Source organism: Manduca sexta, chromosome 7 (genome assembly GCF_014839805.1).
Source record: "Manduca sexta isolate Smith_Timp_Sample1 chromosome 7, JHU_Msex_v1.0, whole genome shotgun sequence".
In the NCBI taxonomy this organism is placed as follows: Eukaryota; Metazoa; Arthropoda; class Insecta; order Lepidoptera; family Sphingidae; genus Manduca; species Manduca sexta.
The window spans coordinates 4,187,011-4,212,312 of record NC_051121.1 but is presented as its reverse complement, the minus strand read 5'-3'; the positions used below and the strand labels follow the sequence as shown (position 1 = coordinate 4,212,312).

General features: G+C 33.3%; 1 protein-coding gene across 3 annotated transcripts in view; it reads right to left on the bottom strand.

Annotated features, from left to right (window-relative positions):
* LOC115449669 overlaps window positions 1–25,302 on the bottom strand; it is a 93,027-nt gene that overhangs the window by 26,727 nt on the left and 40,998 nt on the right. For all 3 annotated transcript variants that reach the window (XM_037447546.1, XM_037447544.1, XM_037447545.1), the window contains exons 2-3: window positions 9,067–9,202; window positions 8,638–8,815 (exon numbers count right to left, since the gene is read on the bottom strand). In XM_037447546.1, the coding sequence (XP_037303443.1) occupies window positions 8,638–8,815; window positions 9,067–9,202 (314 nt within the window). The remainder of the gene's footprint in view (window positions 1–8,637; window positions 8,816–9,066; window positions 9,203–25,302) is intronic.

Below are 25,302 nucleotides of genomic sequence, written 5' to 3'. Positions count from 1 at the left end.
ATTTTATTACACGACTAACAGCTGTTTTCAATAAACGACGCAATCTCAATCTTCAATCAAATTCCGTGAATTAAACCATCAAAATAAGTAATTTGCAAGCGTCTCAAAAAACACTTTGTTCTGATTGGTTCATTTTTGAAAAAGATAAATTACCAAACGGATTTCGATGAAATTTGGTATAGAGATAGTTTGAGACCTTGGAAAATGTAAACAGGGATTTTTATCCTGGAAAAACTATTTCTCGCCGGAGAAGCTGCGAGCAAAAGCTAGTTACAAATTAGATGATTTTCTAAAACTATTTGTTTGATATGTAAGCTACTGGCAACGGCTTGGCTGTTTTTCTGGCATTGTCTACCGGGTTTGTTTTGCATACATGAGAATTCACCATAACTGATTCTTCTTTACCAGTTATATCCAGCATAATTCTTGTGGCATTCATTACTCGAGACAATTTTAGGACTGCATCGTTCCAATAATTGCTTTTTAATCTAGAATTATTTTTCATTAAAACCATCCGCCGTTTTACTGCAATACTATCACACTCTCATTCACAATAACAATGAATTAAATACTATCCAATTAATGGATCGAATGGCGTCGCGTGCAGGGCAAAATTGCTTTTCATTTATACAACACCAATACTGCCAATACCCAGAAACGTTTTAAGGCTAGTAAACGAAAGTAAAGGAGGAACATTAACGGCTACTTAAATGCATTTGAAAATCTTTTTGATAGTATTCATCTGAAAATGACCCTTTAAGCCTTTTTTGAACATCATTTAAATGGCTATTTCAATACGGTTCGATTACTGTACTAGTTTAACGTTTGAAATCGTCTACCAATTTGCTTCAAAGCTGCGGTACTCGTAATGCAAAATAAAATTATCATAGAAAAAGAACTATTAAAAATATTTTGCTTAGACGATGACGTAAAAACTGCTCGTAATAATACTGGCAGTCTTAAAACGATATAACAGAGGCAAAAGAATGGCATTCTATTCCTACGCAGTTATAAAATAGAGCACAAAAATGCATTCTAAATGTTAACACCCGAGGCGATGTCATAGAAACCTCACAAGTAGGTCAATGTTACCGGACAATTGATTTTACTAACCGACTCCGAGATATTTAAAAGTTTCTCCACAATTGCATCATTGAGCAAAAGGATAAAGCTAGCAAAACGTAACCTCGTAAACCAAATATGGCGGGCAACTAGAACGTCAGTTGGACGGAACCAGGAAGTCCGAATGCGTAATGAAGCCATAAGCAACAAGGTTAAGGATTTTGCAAAATAAATTCGGATTCAAGCGAAGGAAATTGTGTGGTTGGAATTTAATTGTGAAAATAAATTCTGGATTAATTAAGGCATTACATTCTACTTAACATCGTTGTCGAGTTACGCCTTTGTAATTTTAACTAAAGGTTACAAGGCCGGTCTAGACAGATTTATTGGAACTAGAACATAATTAGTATTCTAAGTTATTATATCAGCACAAATAACGATATTAGTATTTCATTATTAAGAGCTGTATTAATAACCAACCTCATCTATGAGATCGATCTCAAGTAGACATTTAATATTTTGAACTATTTGATAAACAAATATAAGTATTCATTTAGGAGCTTCACCTGAGTCAGCGTCATTTAAAAGTCAGTTGTCAAAATCCGTCATATTCTGTGATTTAAAACATCATATGAGATGTTAATATCTGTTTATTATAGCGACATTAAAATGCTGACTATAATTGACAGCGTCTCAGCTGATGTCACACTTGAGAGCGTACCTTAGTTGTACCTATTAATACGGCGCTTAATGTTTGAATATGTCAAATACTATACAATATACATATCGCCGGTTGAAATGCTAATTGACTTAGCAACATTTTTTTTCGACACTAAATTTCAAACATATTTACAATCAAAACATTTTTCTATGTTTTTTTAACCTAATTAAAAATTTTCGAAACAACAATGGCGCTTAAGTCAATTGTCCTTTTAACCGGCAATATTGTTTTATGTTTGATAAATAAAAGTAGTCTAAAGTCATAGTTCATACATATCAAAATACTAAGTTCATACGAATAAGTCCCCTGATATATAAAAAAAGAAATGAATTTTTCATGTCGTTCATTTTATTCTAAATGTACTTCCTGTAATGCTCATGGTTAATAGGCCCCACAAGTCACATGAAACAACAAGGACACGGTTTATTTCTGCAAAACACGCCATTTTGCGACGCACCGAAATATGACGTCATTGTCCATGTTAGGAAACAGAGAACGCTTGTGATGCCCAAATACTTAGACCTTGAAATGATATAGAAATATTGCATGTTTTTATAGTATTAATGCATATTTAAACAGTTTATAGCTAGAATCTATATTAATATATACAGTTCAAGAGTTTGTTTGTTTGTTTGAACGCGGTAATCTCAGGTACTACTGAACTGATTTAGATTTTTTTTCACTCATAGGCTACATTACTGCTGAGTGCTATACGCAAATTTTTACCCCGGAAAAACTACCCATATCAGGCGGTCGGAGCCGCAGGCAAATATAATATATGTACTTAAATGTAAATATACTTATGCAATAAACGTATGTTTATATTTTTTATCATTTCTTGTACGCGCTTTTTATAATTATTACATTCTTCAGGCTCTTACACATCTGTGGCAACATTATTTATAATTTAAAAATGAGTTTAGCACTCAGAACAATTACTGTAAACATTTTTGAACATACATTCTATTTGATATCTAAGAAAATAATGTTTTTATTTTGGTTATGTTGATTCTTTGAACGCTGACGCAGTCATAACACGTTCGTGTATTGTTACATTTACAAATATATCTAATATCTATAATAAAATATCACAGTGTTAATTATCCAGACACAGGCCAAAGGCTCTCACTTTTATTATGAGATATATCAACAAAAAATGTCGCCTTAAGTAACAAACTAAAACGACTTATCAAACTAAAATATAAAAAAGGCACCTAACCTAACCTTGAGAGTTCCTTTGCAAACGTATTCCTTTGATCCTTTTATGGATTCTATGACAAAACACGATTGTGAACTCAAAACCCAAAATATACCGGACGCTCTAATGTATGCACTAAAAATATCAGTCGTGTAAATTATGTTAACCGGTTGTTAAAAATATTTATATGCGTTCATATGACGCTATCTAAACAAGATAATGTTGACTCGAAATCCGTACATTTTGGCACTCGCCTTTAAACTAGCATGGTCATTCAGTCAGAATAAATTATAAGATTTAGTGTATTGACTTAAAAAACGGGCAATTGCGCATTGGACTCGCGCATCTAAGTTTCTGAACGAACTAGCATTTCTTTGTTATCGAAATACATATTAACGGTTTTCGGATTAGTTCCTTAACATTAGCTGAACATTGCTTATTGCCTTTCATCATTCTAGGTCAATGGAAAGTACCTTATAGTTATTGATTCCCTTGTGTAATCACAAATATGATAACGAAGGTTGAAAGGCTAATTAACTTAAGCGAAATTTTTTTACAACGCAAAGTTTCATACATATTTAAAATCAGCACTTTATTCTATGTTTTTTAACGTAGTTAATATTTTTCGAAAAACAATGTCGCTTAGTAAAATTAGTCTATCAACCGTAGATATAAACAATAATATATTTCGATCACTTTTACTTATATATTTGATTTTTTCACAGCCGAAAGAAACCATATTACTCAAGTATTTAATATAAATTTCAACTTTATACGACTTCTTTAAAAAAAAGGATCTTGACAAACAGACAGACGGAAAACAAAACGATCCTATGAGGGTTACGTTTGAGATACAGAAACCTAATGGTAAGACGGTGGTTTGTTCCGATGACCAGCATTCTGGCTCAGAAAGCATAGTAAATTTATGAACTAATATAAAAGCGCGAGTTGAATTACTGGGAATCAGACTTAGACATCATCTCACATACGTAATACAACTACGCCATCGCAAGTATATTTACACCACGATATTAATAAATATAATCCCATTCCTATTGAACACTCTATTTGATAGGGGCTTAAGGCATCCCACCGTTAAATCGTATAGAACGTGTGCAAAGTATCAGAAGCACGTGATTAGTAACAGCGTATTGGGATTACACTGCGAAGTTTATATCGTCCTTGAAAGGCAATAATATCTAAGCGACAATCAGTAAATTTTTGAGTAGAGTGATTTAAAGTATCGATTTTAATATAAAAATTCATACCAATTCAACTTTTTATTTTATAAAGATAGCCTAATGATATTAAAATTGTCCTAGACCTACAAAACCTAGATCGAATGACGCAGAAACATGTGGCGATTCTAAATATTTATAGAATACATTTTCGGTATATTTGTCGCTTAGATACGATTGCCTTTCAAACGTCGATATTAAATTACCGGAATGATCAATAGTTTTTCACGTCTTAATAATCTAGTTGGCTATGAAATTAGAGTTCAATATATTCCTCAAACATAATTACTAATTGGAAAAGAGGTTGGTATAGGTCGCGTCAAACTACTTTCAGTCAGTGTATGTGTAATATTTTAAAATAAAAATATATATTATGTAACGTGTAATTAATTTGATATATTGTCAACTCATCTTGGTTAAGACTTATTAGAACGTGTTCTAAAGCGTAATTATACGAAAGATATTAATTAATCTCTGTTTCATTGGTCTAAAGCAGTTTGGTTATATTCTTTGCAATAAATGATGTCGTTTTTGTAATTAAAAACATTTTAATTCCTGTCACCGTCCATGCTGTAACGAAAATAAGCTCTGCCTTCCTCTTGGAATAAAGGCGCGAGTATAAACGTGGAAATTAAATTTAGCTCCTAACAACGATACTATAATTAAACCAACTGCGAGCAAACAAGCTCTTTAATAGAGCAATGTGTTGGTAATATACCTAGTCTTGCCATAAATATTGTAATAAAGAAAAAAGAAAATTGTTAACTGCAAATAACATTTATTACTTTTACAGTGTGTCAGTTTAATACATAAATATAAAACAATTAAAAATATAAAAAGCTTATTCGAAGTGGTCTCCATTGGCTGCAATACAGTCCTTTAAACGATGAGGCCAGTTATCAATAGAAGCACGCACTCTTTCCATGGGAAAATTCTTCACTGCCAATCGTATAGATTGTTTTAGGGACTCCAAATTATCATGGCGTTTAGAGCAAGCTGTACTCTCTAAAACTGACCACAAATCATAATCCAGCGGATTAAGATCGGGACTAGACGACGGCCAGTCTTCAGCTCTGATGAAGTCCGAAACGTTCGATTCCAACCAAGACTGCGTGGACCGAGCTTTATGACCCGGCGCCGAGTCTTGCTGGAAGGACCATACTTGGTTATTGAACATGGTGATGTTAAGGGGCTTAACTACCTTCTCAAGAATGGTATCTTGATACACTTGTGCCGATGTTTTGATACCTTTTTCACAAAAATATGGCTCAGTCACTCCTTCATAGCTAACACCCCACCAAACCATCACTGAAGTCGGATAATGTCCACGTTGCACTCTGTCGACTAATTGGGAAGCTTCCTTAGAGCTTTGAGCATAAATACGGTCATTTTGTTTGTTAAAATGTTGCTCAATTGTAAAAATTTTCTCATCCGTAAACAAAATTTTTCTGTGACCTCCCTTTGCGTACCGCTTCAGTAGTTGTTTCGATTTTACCACCCTATTCTTCTTTAAATTATCAGTTAAGAAATGGCCAGTGCGTCTCTTATAGGCTGCAAGTCCTAAGTCATCTTTTAAAATACGCGACATGGTTCTAGGTGCTATCTTCATTTCCCGAGATAAAATCTTTTGCTTTCGGACAGGATTTCTTCGAATTCTTTCCCTTACTGCTTTGACCACCTTTTTCGTACGAACACTACGTGGACGGCCAGATCTTTTTCTGTCACAAACAGAGGAGGTCTCATTGTACCTATTAATAGCCCGGTACACAAACATTTTACTAATACCAAGTGTATGGAGAGTTTTAAAATTGCATTTGGCTCCATACCTACTTTGTGTAATGCTATCACAGCGATTCGGTTCTCTTTATCACCCCACACCATTTTAATATCGCAAAATATTTTACAATGTATTGGCGCCAAAATGAGAAAACACAATGAACAATCGTATAAAAATGACAGATTCGAAATTCAAATGTAATATTTTTTTATAATTAAGTGTAACAGTATTTATGGCCAGACTAAGTATATCACATTTCAATTAGAAGGACGTCAGTACAAGGCTGCAGTCTGCCCATATTCCAAACACATGATTATCATGCATTATGCACGCACTTCGATAAAACCAAGGAATTTACCGATCGTTAAAAGTATTTGCATGTCACGGTGCGCTAACGCATTATGCTCTCCTTAAAAATGTCTAAAAATAACAACGCCCTCTGTCGACCTATATAGGACATATTCGAAATTTAAATGTTTTTGTGCCATGTTGTCGTTTTTCGAATGCCGGTTTCGTCGAATTGTTTTTTTCCGCTATAATTAACCTGCTTCATAAAGAAGGTTCTTATTCGCCATGTGTGTTTTTTTAGACTAACATTTAATTTACATTTTTGAGATTATTTATATTCTATAATGTTTCTAATTCCATTCTCATTTCTCAGATAATATAGTATACAAAATCTAAACATGTCACTATCCTATCCAATCCCTACATTTTCGTCTCATTAAAATATTCATGAACAATTTTTGCAGTCCTTACATATTACTTCATTGTTTAATCTACATCAAAACCGTCTAATCGCACACAAGCCCGCTGTATGCACAATACAGTAACTGTTGAATGTAGGGCGATTACGTAAGTCATTTCACGGTCAGCATTGAAGGGCGCGGGCTCGGCTTCACACGTTAGTTTTCTAACTTGTTTGCAAAAAGAACAATATTTACACAAATGGTTGTGTAAATATTGGTCTTTTTCTTTTTTTATTTATGTAATGTTTGCTCACGACTGTTCCCACCCTAAAGTCAGTATAAAAGATTTATAAGCCTCAAGGATAATAACTATAGCTAACGCACCAGTATATGGCTATAGTGTAGACAGATTCTGTAGAAATAATTAAACTAGCAATATCCAGTATAATATTTCTGTTAGCGTGTAGACATCATAAACGAAAAATATAAATAAAGCATACAAACACATGAATTAAGAAACTCCCTTTTTTGGAGTCGGTAAAAATATATTCGCTGTCCTTGTCTTGTCAGTAACAATAGACAGACGATGCCATTCATGTTAGAGTATCTATATACAATCTACTGTAATTTTAATGGTTAGTGGCCGTTTAAAAATTACATAGACATAAATTTAGTATTTTTTAATCCCCTGTCCCCTTGTCAGTCCGTCTTCCCCCTTGCTAACCTAAACAATTTATTTGTAAAAAAGATTTTGACCTAATCACAATTCAGATTAGACCCCCCCCCCCTCCTACAACCCCACCCCCTAGTCCCCCAAAATCAGTAAACTATAGACCTCCCAGTCCAATTTAGTGCTTACATAATACTTTGACGTTGCCTTAATTACAAACGATTTCTGAATAAACGAAGCCCTTCGACATTAGCAGTAATTATTGCCGAGAACAAAATATAATAAAATATCATTATAGTATCCTCAAAGGACAGACTTAGATGAAGTTAATACATCCACGAATCCCTTCATACATACAATTCCGGAGAAATTATTGCTCGCATTTTTCTCGACCTGATAATAAAGGATATCACTGGCTTTATAAATTGAATTCTTTGCCATTTGCCACAAAAAATATGGACTTTTACGCGGTAGAAACACAATGTATTTATTTAATTAAGAGATTACACAAAAAGGAATTAGACTTTTTGAAATTCTCCATGTTAAAACTTTTAATGTTACTTCCGTATAGCAATAGCAAATCTCTAAATATTTTCGAGCGTGCAAAATAAAAAAACATTGGTATTAATAGAAACGATAATGCTATGTTCTGAATTAAATAAGATTAAATACACACTCGAAACACCTCAACGTCTGTACGTTCATTGAACACTCAAATGTATTAAGGAGGTAAATTATATGAACGCCTATATGTATATAACCTTAGTAACAAAATAGTTCATTGAAATGACGTTGGTAATATTATTTGAGCATGAATTAGTGTTATAAACGCGACAACGTACAGTAAGCCACAAAAGTAGCTGAATAAATTCAAAATTTCAAATTACTATTAATACACCTTGAATATTTTTTCTTTGAGTCAAATAAAGCTTTTTTTGCTTTTATTATCACGAAAAAATATTGGGAAGAACACAAAAGTGTATATTTGAAGCTGTGGATTGGTTTATTGATTTCAGGTGACGGTACATTAAAGATGTTCGGATATTTAAGTGATTATTTAAAATAAACTCAGAAACAGCTAAATGGATTTGATAAAAAATTACAGTATAGATGGACCATGGCCAGGATTTACGTTCAATATAATTAATATAGGTGTTTTATCCCAAATGATTACAGGGAATATATAATATATTAATATTATTACTTTTATACTGGAAAAGGTCTTTCCAGATGGAGTATCGAGCAACAACTAAATGAATAAATAAAATAATCAATCCCTTACCTCCGCATTACATTCACGCCATGGGGTCAACTGGGTTTCGGTCTCCCGTGAGGATACGAATAGAGCGACCCTCTGAGGCCGAAGAGTGCGCAAGAACGTCGATAGCGAGGATCCCAGCACCACCACATCTTCAGGGCACGCGCCAACTGCATTGCGGATTATCGTCTTTGATTCTGACCTGCGGAATTAAAAAATCAGACTCTAGTTTTTTTTAAAGTACCGTTGCAATCATTGTATTTAATTACTGGATAATGAGTCTTATAACATAATTATGGCGACTAGTTGGGAAGATTCATACCTATTCAATGAATGCTTTAAAAAACTGCTACCATCAGGCATTATAAGGTGACTTTTCCGTCCCCATATAAAAAACAGATATCGAATATTGAGGAGACTATGCTGATATAGATCATATTGGCGTAACGTTACCTGTAAATCTCGCTCTGTCCAGAGCTATGTGAGAGCGCGGTGCATCGCGTCGCGTGAATCGGCAGCACCTCTCTGCCGATGAACTCCTCGATCCAGTGGAGGGCACGTCCAGACCCACTGTAGTCGCAGTACACAACTGGAACAAAGGAAAAGAGACGTTATAATCATTAATGTTAAATTCTATAGTTGTATGTTGGTTTGTTCTATACGAAACAACTGATAGTTAAGAGAAGCATCTAGACTTTTTATACCAGAGAATTAATAGGTCATGAAGAGGTAATTTCGTGAAAAATGATTATCGTGCGGAAGACTTGTACGGAATATATTTTCGCTTTTAAAAACATAATATTAAAGTCTAGTTCGTGGTCGCAACTTAGAATCTATTTGTATTATGAAGTTTCATTGTTAAAATAATTATTTTATAATTGCTAAAAGTACAGCAATAAAAAATGTCCTTTGAAAGTCCTTTTCAAAACCCTTTGTTGTGCCAATCAATTATATCAGCAATGTCATAAATAAAACCCTATCCTTCTATAGTGACAGGTCAATTAAAGGAGAGAATAGTACATTAATTCAGTTTTATAATTGGACTTGTGATTAATTATTATGAATTTTATAAAAGGCAAATTGTAGTTATAAATTAACCTTTTATAATAATTTTACTAATCAGTCCTTACATGTAACCTGACATATCTGAAATGTGGGTGTCTTGCACCTCTGCCTACCCCAAAAAGAGTAAAGGCGTAATGTTATATACTAATCATTACGAATCAAAGCTACATAATTTTTCGCAGAGCTTAAATGGCCAATCCAATACGAAGAAACTAAATCCATTGTATTTTGTATTCGCTCTTCGCATCCATTGGTTTATGAACAAACAATAGTCCGACTATAGAATTGACATTCAACAAGCCAGCAAACTGATAGCATCAGTATATTCCTTCTTGTCACATTTCAAAACGTCTGACATTGGAGCCAAGGTTCATTGACCTGTGATCTTTAAGATAATCTACTGACTGACTAACAAGAGTGTCTGTGAATTATTGGTTTGCACAAAAAGCCTGCATAAAGTGCGTGTCTCTTAAAGCCTTAAGCTGGTAATGGTTATTTGATTTACAAAGGCTGCATAGGAAAATAATCTTTATTCGTCATTAAAAAATATATTTTTCATTAAAATTTTCATCAATTCATATCTCTTAATTCCTATTAAACTAGTTTTTATTTGTAACTATGTGTTGCTAGAGACTACGCCCGTGTGAAAAGTCTTTCTTGCTACAATAATTCCTAAAACACGAACGAAGCCAGCGCCATCTATATAAGAAATTTGATTTAAAAAATTGCATTGTTTCCCATAGAAGCAAATGACCGGGCAAAAGTAGCCATGACTTGTCCAGTACATGGTCTAAAATGTGCCAAATTTCATCCAAAAGCGTTCATGGCCCTTATTCTGTATGATCGTGTAAACGCGTAACGCGGCCGTGTCATGTTATCTTCGAGAAATGTGCGTGGAATGGTATTCTGTAAGCCAAATTTCTATAGTCCTAAACATGATGCGTTGTGTTACGTGCTTGTTACGCACTGTTAAAATAACGTGCAGGATAGAGAATAAGGCCCCAGCTGTTACTGCGTTTACTTCTAACAATCATCCGCAAAATTTACTTCTTTTGCATCTATAAGTAATTTCAATTTTAATTTATTTTTATCGAAAGGTAACAATTACATTAATTTATTTATTTTTAAATAGGACAACCAACAAAACATACACCTTACTTGATAAAGTTATATAATAATACAGTAGATACTGATTCGATCTACTTACTGTAGTGCTGTCTTACTTATAGGCTACCACCACTTACAAGTTTTGGCATGAGCAAAACGGTAAGACGAAACTGTCGAACACGCTTTCCAGATAATACATACAAAGTAGGAAACAAAATAGAATATGAATGAGATGTTTGATCATTACCACGCTTTAATTAAACATAGATAATATATAACGTGTTATGATCGGCTTTCTGTTTCTAAGATCAAGGTTATGCGAGTTAATGTGCAAACTTGATATTATACATACAGTGGACTTTGATACCTCATTGTGACACAAAATTTACATAATGTTTTATGTTTACGCGAATGTTAGACATTAAAATATAAGTATTTTACGAATTTCATCGCATTTATTTAATATTATTATCTTTTTCCCACATTTCGAGACAAATTTTACTACAAACTAATTTATTTATTGAATTATAGGAGGATGTATATACAGATTACAGGTATAGTCAACGGGCCAAATTCCGTCTACGGAGCCATATCCGTCTTTTTGCAATTACGGGCGATCTAATCAAAGGACATCTTTAATAGCCGTATAGGTTAAATAGTAAAAATAATCCTTCTTTATTTATTATTGTTCAAAAAAGGTAATAAGAAGAAATTAAGGTTTACTAGTAAAAAAATATTCATGTCTCAGCGTAATCAACGCGTGCATTGTTGTAGAAATGTCCTCAGTTCTTTTTTATGTATAGCCTAACCAGGAAAATACAAAAACCTCGACATGTTGCGGTAAAATATGGAACTAATTTATTGTTTTGGCAACATTAACTTTAAAACGAAAATGGAAAAATGTGTCACCAAAGAAGGTCCTTTAATTTCCGCATCAAGTCATAGTGTTATTGTTTTTTTAAAAAATGCACAGTATTAACAGATACAATCAAACTATTTTTCATTCAACTTCAAAAAAAAAAACAAAAACGTCACAAATACAATCCAATTCGTATTTTTCCACACAACGTGCAATGATAAAATGACCACGCCGATATCCCGGTGTCAAATGTCCTTAATAAATTAATATATAATAACAAACGGACAGACGGACATAAGATAACACGCTTGACCCACATACGGTATGGGCAATTGATTCTACGTCAGCTCTTAACGTCAATAAAAGCTGACGGGAAGGAAAAAACACATTCTCTTAAAAGGATTTCGACTTGCCAATTTACCCTTCGTTTTTATGAGATATCTTTATATAAAAAACAATAGAGATTTTATTTTAAAATAAATAATATTTGCAGCAATTTCTTTATTTTCGAAATTTTATAAGATCATGTTTGTTTTTTTAATGATCTTGGTGAAGGTCTTTTCTAACTGCCTCCATTCATTACTTTAGGTAGGTTATTAAGCAAAAGGTCAGCTCTTCTCTAAATATAGACTAAGGAAATGCGCTTTAACCTCACCAGCGCATTGTCTTAAAAATAAAAACGTCAACTTGAAACTGTGACATTAGCAATACTGTCAAATGCAGTGACGTCACTGCGCCATGCTGGATTAAAAAATTAAATTATCTGTATTTATTTATTTATTTTCTTAGGTGCACCAACGGTTTTCACATACATTACATTATGTTATAGCTTAGAACAATGTTGAACTGAATGTGACAAACAAACTTATAGGTAAACACAGCGTTCACTAATCTATATTTTAATGCCACAATTTACCATACTTTACGCGAGTGTATATTCGATTTTAACAAGCCGGCAAAATTGTGTCGACTGCCGAGGGGTAATCATCTTTCGTCAGTCGATATTCTATTGAACCCCACTACACTTATGATCAGGTGCAATGAGATCACTTTGCTGTACACATAAAAAAATCACTGTCCGTCGCCGAAATCTACAAAATACATACATAAAAAATATGCCAACATTTTGTCTACAGTTCTGTCAATCTAATTACAACATGTGAAAAAAATACATATTATCATATAAAAATTATAATCTATGTCGTGTCCTAGCGCTCGTAATACAATAACAATTGTATTTAATCACGTTTCAATTATGCAAAAACACACTTTTATACTCACTAGTGTAATATTTTCTTGTCTGTATGTATGTAAACGTTTGCTGAACTCATTAAAATGAAATTAAGGACAGACAACAAATTGCTGGCTTTGAAATCATGGCTAAACATTATGCCTTAGCTACCAGTGCGAATTACGAGAGTTATTAATTATTTATATTTTGAAGGTTAAAACTTCACCCGCGGTTATTTATGTTACGTGGTGTTATGAAACACGTTTGAGTGTTGCCAATTCGGAAAGAGAGGTTTTTAAATTCTTCATGACGTACAAATTTGCACTGTTTTTATGACAATAATAATAAGTACGCAAAATTTAATAAAAAAAATAATAGCGTAAGATTACCTATACAAACATGTACAATTTATTACATTTTTTTAAAAAACTTTTTAAATATCGAACAAAATATTTCTGTTATTAATATATTAGTTCTAAATTCAAAAAATACATTTCGAAAACCGCGTTGCAAATAATGCTATTATAATCAGCGTGTCACGTGTCGACACACGCCTCAACAGAAATAGCTATATTATGTTTACTAGAGTTGTGGGTATGTGTTACGCAAAAACGTGATAGCAAAACCGATAGGTGCTTATGAATACCAGTCATAATATTTTATTTAAATGTACTATCGCTTAACCTTTTTTATATTGTGGCTTAATGTAGAGCAGTTAATAAAATTTGCATATATTATATGATTTGAATTGTCCATCGCCCAATCATAACATACGTATTTATTAATTACAGAATTTTTAAATTCATCTTTTAGAAAGGGAATTAGGATTATTCCTTATAACCCGTTAGGTATTTCGCGTAAAAACGTTTCCTTTCCCCTATAGCAGTTATGATTTATATTCGAATTATTTTTTTTTCATTCTAACTCCGTCGTTAAAATGATAAAAACTATGAAAATGCATCAATAACCACACGAGATGCGCTACCAGTGCCTATTTCATTCATCCTAGATATTACGTTCATCTGATTTATGGGGTTATAAATAAAAAGCGGGCGCCAACCACTATCAAAAACCCGGAAGATTTCAAACTAAATGAAACCTGGCACAAACCAGAATAACGCAAGATAAAAAGAGAAATATGTGTTTATAATAACTTAAGTGACTCGTGTATTTTTATTGTTCCTTCCCATTCTGTAATTCTGTGAAGAACAGTTAAATTATACTCTTATATTACCAGAGAGCTATTAACTCTCAGAGGTCGTCACCGCATTTGTAAAGTTTAAGCAGTGGTAACCAGGAGAAACTTTTTGCCATGTTTAAAGTAATCCACATTATCCTAGTAAGAAGCAGTCTAAAATTACAGATGCTATACAATTGTTATGTAACAAAACTAGAGTTTAAACTCACAGATGCTATAGGATTGTTATGTAGAAAAACTATGAATTATGAAATTGGCAGCTTAAGCATGCGCGGCCTCTTGTGTAGCCTTACCAATTATAAAAACACGACAATTATTCTTATATCAAACACTTACGCCTTTTATCCCGAAAGACAGAGATGCAACTAGTATACCCACTTTTGTTAGTGTGTATTGATAATAGTATTGGTATCGGTTGTGAGCTCCTTTTCCTCCACTTTGCCCATAAAATTGGGACTTTGTGCGTAATGTGCATACCAGCTAAAGAACAGCCTAAACTCGTGGTCGCGTATATTCTGTACCATGATGTGATAGGAGAAGCGACTCTATCGTAATAACGCGCACGAATTTCGGATTGTTCATATAATCGAAATATTTTTCTATTGTCATTGCGGTTATTTATATTATTAATTTTTCCCGACATTTCGAAGACTGCAGCCTTCATACTCGCGGAGCGGATTAAGGTGTTGGTCGTCCGAAAAGTCAAAGTTAAAATATCTACCTACATTTTACAATTACATATTTTTTTGAGAAAAATTATAATACACCGCAATAAAATCTGAAATAGTTTTAGTTCGATGTCCAACATTCGCGTAAGCATAAGAAATACTGTTCATGTAATTGAATAATATTCAAATTATTTGTCAGATTAAGTGTAAAGGTGTATCTTCAAATACACCAGACACGACTACCCGCAGTATTTGCTGGAGTTATTTTAAATGTCAACATTTACTTTGTCGAACCGTAAGCTTGCGGATCATTTGCGGAGTGCGTGATTTGAATATGCGGAGTTTCGTGTTTAAAAATATATGTACCATTGAATATTTAATGAAAAACTACACCAGGCCTATTACCTTCTATTAGCTATTGGCCACCTCCACTACTGAAAGATTTTAGATCTATTTGATAAAAAGAAATGAAAGTAAGAGTGTAGTACGTTTTTAGATACCGTTTTCTTCCACAACTGTGGCGGAGGGTCCAATAAACCGATTCCTGCCGACCTCCCTTTAAGTAGGATTTATGTAAAATCGAATCATAAGAACGATTTGCAGACCGCTTATGCATATTAGTATCGATATGTATGTTATATAAAGTTCCTTTTCGGAAAATTGCGCCTTTCGCCACAGGGAAACATAATCTTATTTCCTGAGTGAGCGAAATTCCATATCGCTAAGTGGAATTCATTAGTAGCACGTGATTAAACGAGTAATTAATAATTTTCATGGATTATCATTACGGTTAATTAAGGCTGGCAACCTTGCCGCGGCGCGCGCTGCTAATTACCTTTGATGTGGACTTAATTTTTCACACTTCTAAGGTCAACGCGGCAAACTTTTTGCATAATTTAAATTGATTTAGAGTACCCTGGAATTAGTTATAATTTCTACCGGAAACGATAGAAGTTTAGTAACACGTTCGGTGTTAAAATAGGAGGATAAAAATTTGGATTGTTGTTCTATATAGGCGCAGCAGATTTACTCTTATGCCCCTGATAAGAGGAGAGGAGTCTAGATAAAGTGTGGAATATCCGGAGATGATTATTCTTCGCGTCGACACAATTATGACCGTATTGAATGAGTTTTTAATAAAAAATAAAAAAATAAAATACTTTATTTATCACGTAGGCGAACAAAGTTGCACTTATGATACGTCAAAACAAAGAATAAGAATAATTATTATTTCTAAACAACTATTAAAATCACTTATATAACTATGGAAATTTTAAATTAGGGATAAAGTTTATACAAAAGACTAGGTACAAACCGAAGTAACCAGCTCGGACTGGCAAGTAGGGGGAAATAGAAGGGTAACGCGTCGCGATCCTCACCGGCGAGGACATGAGCCCTAACCTAGCTAACCTACCAGCCTTTCACTAGCTACCTAAGTGATGACTACCCGAAGAAAAAAGGCAGAAAGAAACTCCGGGCTTTCTTTTTGTCATCAATTGTTCAGTACTTCTTTTGTATTTTTTCCAAGTCTTTCTTGTATATAGTCACAATAGTTATATAAGCTAATGCACGCACATCACCGTTAACATGGGATAAGATGAAATCCAATCGACTAAACCTGGAGCGGCATAAAATAAAATTAGCGATAGCAAATAAAAGAGAACATAGATTCATACTTAAATAACGGCGTACAGCGTGCATTCGCCTACATTTACAATCATAGTTTTCAATCATGAGAAAAGAAAAAAAAATAGTGATATTGAACAGGCAAACACAACATGATCGGGTGGTCGTCTTTCAAAAATTACATTTCATTAAGATATGATATGATATAACTATATTAATAACTATATTATAGCAAAATTAAAAGTAATTAAGCAGACATTCACATATTGACTAAGTACAAGTCTGACTTGTGTATCAAGGGTTCAGTACTGCAACTCTATTTGACTATAAGTACTATTTTTAATTACTAAGATATTGCTATAATACACTTTATTAAAATTGCGGCCTACTTTCTAATACGACATATAAGAGAGATCTTCAAATATCGGCTAAATCGCGTTCGCTTTATGAAAGTCCTATTGTTACCCTTTGAGTAAAGGACAATAAAATTACTAACCGCCAATTTCAATAAACGATCCCAATCGCTTTTATCGATCTATCTCAAAATTGGACCAATCAGAACAAAGTATTTTTGACATGCTTACAAATGAGTTATTTTGATTGGTTCATTCTCGGAATCGGATTGAAGATTGAGATTGGAATCCTTCATTGAAAACGGCTATACAGAAGATAGTAATTAACATCGACTAATATTTTTATACGTGCAAGGTAAAGTGACCCCACTGCTCCTGATAGTAAGTGGAGTGGGATCCAATAGAATGTCAACCGACGAGAGACTCCTCGGGAGCAGCCCCTGATTTAAGGGGGGGCTAGCCCATGCCCCGGGCGGCAAATTCAAACTTGGCAGACGAATACATGACTCATCATTAACTCAACTTTGACTACTGAGACATGCAGTACATTCAATACTAAGATTGTTTCCCGCTGGGCGCAAAGTAATGGTGATGATGACAAAGGTAAAAATATAGGTGGGTGGGGGCGACACTTTCCAAATTTTGTCCCGCCTCGAAAAAATTCAAGATCCGGGGCTGCTCGGCAGTCATACCATACATACATACCATACATATATAGTATATACGGCCTGTTAGAACCGGCAATATATACTTACAAAACTAATGTTCAATTTAAATACCCACCTTTTCCTGTGTCATTGTCGTGATGGAGCGAATTAGTTTGCGTGGAAGCCAGATAGCGTCAATCATCATTCAGGAGTTATATGTCAACTTTATTTACATGGAAAATTATACTATATCAAGGATGCAAATGGTGCAGCTGTTTTTAATTCCTAGATGATATTTACAATAGGTTCCTATACAGTATTAAGTACCTATACAGTATGAAGTCGTATCAGTAAGGAATTTGCACCCAATATAGCGATAGGCTCGTCCCCTATCACATCATGAGACAAAATACACACGGCAAAAGTGGAAGACTTAGATGCACCTCTACCTACCTATTCAGGGATAAAAGAGTATGCTTATCTTTTGCTTAAAGCCGTATTACGCAGAAGCCAGTTTTTAAGAAACAGGAAGACGTAAGAGGCGAAAAGAAGTAGATTAAAATCAGTTACGGTTGTCATCCCATATTAAACGGAAGTTCCTCTACATAATAGATGATATGAAAAATGTTGTGGTTAAATTGGATTTTTCTTTATGATACATAGCTGACTACTTAATCGAGTTATGTAAACAATATTCTAATTTATGATTAATAACACTATATTTGCACGTTATAAATATTTAAAATAACTAATCGCTATACACAATAGCATACATAGTGTTCAAATTGTAATACAATGTGTATATTTGTTGTAAACAAATGGAGTATTCTAGTTGTGATTGTTGTACCAGGGCACTAGAAAATAAGTGGGGGATTTGCACAGCGTGTTAGATAAGATATAATTTGTTATCTATAGATTCAAACTCCATTGTTTATGGCAGTGTTTCCCAACGTGGGGCCCACGCCCCACAGGGAGGCAATTTAAATAGGAATTTTCAGTTTTTTATGTTTTGAAATTTTACTTACGATGTTTTGATAATAATTTCATAGTGATTTGTTCCTATCATATTTCTTAAGGGAACAAAAAAAATTTTAAAGGTAAACAATTATGTATGGGGGATAAAAATTTTAGAAATGTTAAGGTGGGGCATGGCCTAAAACAGTTTGGGAAACGCTGGTTTATGGTAAAAGATAGTACTGAACATTAATATAGCTGTTGGTAGTATATCTGCCCGGATAGCAACCACCGTACATTAACTGACCGCCATAGTGACCCTCGTAAGTGGATCTGTTTATATCCGGCTTCTAATAGGCGCCATAATTGTGTTAACTGAGGGGTCACCATCTCTCGCCACTCGATACTATTAGATCATACTGCACTCAACATCAGGTTCACTTAGGGCTCGCATATAACGGAGCAATAATACTAGCCCACTATTGATTTATTGTCCGTAACAGGCCTCCTCTACCACCAAGAAAGGACGTTAGTCCACCACGCTGGTCTAGTGCGGGTTAACTTCACATAAAATCGAAAATCTGTAGTAGAATTCTCAGGTATTAAGTTTCCTCACAATGCTTTTCTTAGCTGCTAAAACTTAACTGGATCTTCATCATCATCATCAGCCTACAGCTGTCCACTGCTGAACATAGGGCTCCCCTAAAGCGCGCCACGCTGTTCGGTCCTCCGCTCTCCTTATCCAGCGTCCACCGGCGATCCTACGAATATCGTCGGACCAGCGGGTCGGAGGTCGTCCTACGCTACGCTTACCGAGACGCGGTCTCCACTCTAGGACTCGTCTGCTCCAGCGGCCATCAGTCCTACGACAGATATGGCCAGCCCCCTGCCACTTCAACTGGATCTTACATTGTTTTAATTAATTAACTACAAAATAGTAAACCTGAGTGGAATCCCTGATTTACATACAGAGTACAGACGAATAGTCACTAACACGAGTGTGTTACAGTTTATTTGAATATATTCGTTATTCACAATTCATAGTCATATTTATTCGCCGGCGAAATATTCACCAATTATCTAAATGAGGCACAAGATTTCAACGATTTGCTGATATAAAATGAACGTATTAAGAGATGTCAATAATACCATCATCTCCATAAATTATGTGCATATTATCTAGTAAGAAGGTGTAGTGACGTCATCATGCGCCTCAGACTTGATTCGTGACGCACAACACCCCTGCAAAATCAATATACATGGCGCCATATCGGATGCAACACTTCCCCACCGAGACAATTCCGGCTCATTCACTGTTCCTTTTAAAAAGATACAAAGAAAGATATACTGTTTTACGTAAGAACCGTCTTTACGAATATTATTGCAATATACGCAGTTTTCTTTTTTGTTAAAAACTATGAGAGCCAGTCGAAAATATTTTAAGTACATATTAAGTTATTTAGACTAAACACGTCACTTTCAGTTCGTTTCTTAACCTTATTACTAATATTTAATATATTTTAACCGATTGAAAAGCAAAGCAAATATATATTTTATATTCAAATACAGTAAAGTGATTTTAACAACGCGTAAATAATATACCTCGACAAACAATTAACTCTAAATTGTAATACCAAGACAGTCGCTGAGTGATAGCCTCTTGTATCAAGAGATACTTTATTATTCTTGCCAAGATGGCCTCTCCACTGAAGGGTTTCCGTCTACCAACACAATGCACTCACGATAAAACTATCCCGAATAAATAACAATAATCAGTTTCAAAATATGCAAAATATTGCAAGCGGATTTTCCTCTTCCGAGATAGCAAACCGTTTCGAATCACTTAAAACAAGTGAGAAACAACATATCGTTTACTTTTATATTATTTAATACAATGTGATAATTTTATACATTTAAGCGATGAGGGCAAGTTACTATTCTGATTTAAATTTCGAAGAAAAAATGGCTTAGACGTATCATAAATTCGAATTCTCCCACGCATTAGGTCCTAAATCAGAAAGTATGCTTTTACAGAGGACCCATTTTAATAAGTATAATATTTTTTTTTTCTAAATAGAAAAAAAAGCTACATATTATGTTGTTGAAAAATAATCAATAATAAAAGCATACTGGAAGAATGTTTTAAATATATACCAAAACAAATGATTAAAATCCCTATAAAATCATACTTTTTTAATTTACGACCTAACGCGTGAAAGCATGTACATCTACAAAATCATTGTCCACATTATCAAAGATTGATATCCGTTTATAAGAAACGAAACTAAAAACAAGACCTAAGCTTAGACACTAATACTATAATCTCTTGCATCATCGCTAGCTTATTACATTCTACGGGCGCTATAATTGTTATCGATAAATAGCTGTTATGTAATTGTATAAATGTTTGTATAAGTACACGTGGTTAAGGTTTTCCTCCAGTCGGTTGTCGAAGGACGTCTAGAATATTAATGTAATCTAGGAATATTATCTTCCAACGTAAACACTGAAACCGCAAAATAGGTAAGTACAATTTAATTATCAGTTTATAAAATATTTTCTTACGTATTTTATTGTTCAAATATTATGCTTTCTTTAAAAAAAATATAAAGAAATGCGATCAAACGATTATCTACTAAGTTTTCTACACATTTTTTTTTTATTACTAATACAAAACACGAAGTACTGTAAAGAGTAATTGTAATTTATTTTAATTATTTATCGCAAAACACACTTATAGTAATTACCTATTCGTTTTATCAAACGCGACAGTTGACAACAAAGGCCCGTTCCAAATGGGAAAACGGTAAACAAATAAATGATGTGCACAAAAATAACTTATTCACACCACTCCCTACACAGGTTTGTAGATAAACAGTTCAAATAATATCCACACGATGTTGATTTTTTAATACAAACGTTGGTTACATAAAGATTATTACATACGCAAACTAAAATGTTTGCACAAGGCTCGGCCATTTTAAAAATAGATATATTTATTACAATATTATACAGTCATTAAATATTTATTTATCCATTATAAAATTTGTAAACTGTTAAACTTCTGCTCTATTAGGAGTAGATTTGATCTAGCGTTTTTCATATCGATCTCTCTACGGCACTCAATAATAGAAATACTTAAGGGCTACTTTACATTGTTTAAATAAACATTACCCACCTATTATCATATTAGATAGATAACGTGAGTCGGTGTTCATTTGTTTAGATTTTATTTAGTACTAGCATATCTTTTGTATTTGGTCTTATATTAACCAGTAACAAAGACTTCGTGAACCAGAACCTAAGTCCATGAACAGGACTCCCACAAAACGTTTTATTTTGAATTTAGTCCACTCAGTGTTTTATTTTGAATTTACTTGTATGAAGCATTGTGTTGATAAATAAGTATTACTCACAATATACGTTATTTTTTGCGTTGCGCGTACGATACACCGATGATTCGCGAGCCGATACTAAAATAGAAGACGCGATGGCCTTGATCGCGCTCTGAACTCACTAAACACTTGTCTCTATAACGTTATGAAACCATAATATTACATAACGTTAGCTTGTGGTCTGATTGGACTTATACTTTCTCTTCCTTAGCCCTTGTAAAATGGCGGGTAATCGTATAGTATATGAACAAGGGCTTACCAACGTGACGTTGGCAGATGGCTTCGTATTTAACCTCTTCGTCACCAAACAAAGAAAAATAATGGCTCATGCCAAAACATAATGATAGGTCGTAATGTCTCGTTTAAAAAACTTTCGACAAAAAAACAACACAATTGCGTATAGAATACTGTTTTATACAATTACGAAAACTTGTACAAATTAAATAATTGTGGTTTTTGTATTGAACATAATTTTATTAGAATTTTAATGGGAAATGTACAACAGCTGATATAATTATGCATGCATACAAGGCTAAGCAGAATAACATAGGAACAGGGTATGACGCAGCTGTCACGCACACTAGCGTATAATATTTGGCCTACTAGATTTAGCGTCATTGAAACGCGCTACTCCGTCTAGACATTAATTTGTATAAGCACCAAAATATCAGACTTACGTTCATTGACAGGATTGTAGCCTTGAATCGTGATAAGTCCTTCACAATACGTAATCTTCCAGAGACAATGGCAAAGTATTTCTAAAACATTATTATGAACGTGATATCCTTTTAATTATAGGAAATAATAGAGATAATTTGCACTCTTTCTAAAAGACAGTATGCAGGCAAACAAAAAATGTATGTTGACAAACATTTCAACTCTGAATTCATAGTTGTGACATACATTTTGCTTTTTGCTTTGCTCTATTGAAACTATCTTGTGAATCACACTCAACTAGGCGTTTCATTAAAACAAATATGGCTTTCGTTTCCTGTAATTTACATTTTTTAAATAACATTTTGATGGATACTTATAAAAAAACATACGTAGTCCAAATTATTAACTATTGTGGTAAGTTACGAACAGAATTCATAAGATCATTCAGTATTGACTAGCATTGAATACTCGTTCAAAAACTCGTCAGATAATTACACCAAATTCAATAGCTAAAATGGTCAATTGCATAGCTTCGATGACAAATAAATATTCATAAATATGTTTTAAAAATTCAAAAAAAATTAAATTACATCGTATTGATATAAATATCATCGATCGTAGAACTCGGCCGAATCGATCATGCGACAACAGTGTGAGCGATTCCGCGCGCGTTTTATAAATAAATACGTACATTTTATCGCCGCGTAGACTACCGGGACCTTGATTTAGAACAAACATGACATGTGGGAAAAAATACGAACGGGAATACAACTACCAACTTGGATACAAAGTTGTTTTTCGATTAGTCTTATCTATGCTTTAATATTTACTATTTTGTAGTTTTGTAGTTACTAGTCATTCAACATTTGTGCTTAAAATTGTTATAAATGTCGGCTTCATATATTTTATAAATATTTTTTTTATTTTGCAGTTTCATGAATATTTGCTATGCAAACAGCGAAACTGTGCCAAATTATTGCGACGCAAAAATGAACAATAACATACGTATTACGTGGTAACCAAAAGGTTAAAAACATTTGCTTAATCAATTCGTAACAATTATTATTCAACATAATCTGAGTCATTATTAAAAATAACTCTATTTTACTTTTTGTTGCGATGTGAACGTTTGGCCGGAAGGATTTACGACACCGCTTCCTTTGGCAAACTTCATAAAAAAAAAACATAAAAATAATGAAAAATATTAGCACCTAAATATTTAAAAATCATTAATAAGAAATAATAAGTGTATTCAAAGCTATTTTAGTCATATTTTTTTAACAATAGGCATAAATATTTCAAGCTAACACGGATCATAGACAAACAAAATTCGCATATCAATATTTAAAAAAAGAATCAAACATTTACAAAAAAGTTCCGTTCTATCGCAACCTTGAAATGGCGGAATTTATGCCAAACACGTGCGATGTTATTGCCATGTTAACTATTGTTGGAGCCTCATCGCTATACAGGTTTTTGAGCATCGTAGGTATTTAATATCAAATGTTTTTATTTTTGTATTTCTAAATTATCGCTTGTTAGAAATAAATGCAATATTTTGTCTTTTGATAGCACATTTTAATGTAAACAATAATAATTCCAAGGAAAAAAACATGTCACGTAAAAGATAGTGTGAAATATCATATACTTATTTAAGAGATCATAATATAACACATGCAGGTAAGACGTGTAATAAAATTAGATCTGCCATTATGTATGTACCTCGGATATTATGATAAGATATGCTGATAACACTCGTTTAGATGATATCGGTCTAAGTACTTAATATTTTTTTTATTTTTCACAGCTAGCAAATCCTTATTTTGTTGAATATAGAAGAAATTTCACGTTTCAATATAAAGTTATTTAAAGACATATTAACAATCATTCATAAAATTTAAAAAAAGTAATGCTAAGGTTTGTGGGTTTGTCTGTAGATTGTCACAATAGAACCGACTTAATCATCCAAAAAAATCTTTCATACAAAGCTACACAGTCCTTTAGTAAGATATACAAAGATCATACAGATTGGATTCATTTTGGGAACAGATTTATGCGAGACGAGCAAGAGATTTAGACTTCAACATAGTCTTTACGATGTGTACTCCAATAGTTTTGAAGATACCCATGGATAATATTGTAATTATAATATTAATTGCTTTGGCCCAGGTAAATATTTTCCCGGGGTAAAAAGGCACGCATCAGTAATGTTACTTCCTATTAGTGAAAAAAAATCTTAATTGGTTTTGTAGTTCTTGAGATTAACACGTTCTAACAAAATCTATAGCTTTATATATCAGTATAGATTACTGCTTTGCGTAAATCCTATCATAATTACTCAATACTCGTTAACTTCAATGTCTAATTACTATTAAAAAAAAACTCCAAACAGTTCCATTTTCAAAGTTTAATAACCTCGTATATTTAAATTCATTAATTATAACATTTTCGTAATACTTGTCATACTTTTAGTATCAGTGACGTAACAATGATATTGTTCATAAACAAATTATTTAATAGAACGCACGCGAGGCGTGTATGAACGCGAAAACAATTAGTTTTATCAATTAACCGAATGATATGACGATTAAAGTATTAAAGTTTTACGATACGGAGATATAGCGGAATAAAAACAACGTGCGACAAACAATGACCTACTTTATACTAATATTTTAAATTAAATTTTGTTTGTAGAGTTTTTCAATTTTATTTTTATACTACTTGAATTTTCATACATTTGTATTCTATTTCAAATTGGATGAAGCATTCAATTATTTTGTAATTCGTTCTTCGCAAAAACAATATTATTGTTGCAATTATTTACAAAATAACATGTATTTATTTAAAAAAAAAAGAATACCTTTTTTTATATTTTGTAAGTATCAGTCAAGAACATGTTGAGATAAAATATTACTTAAATGTTAGCCTA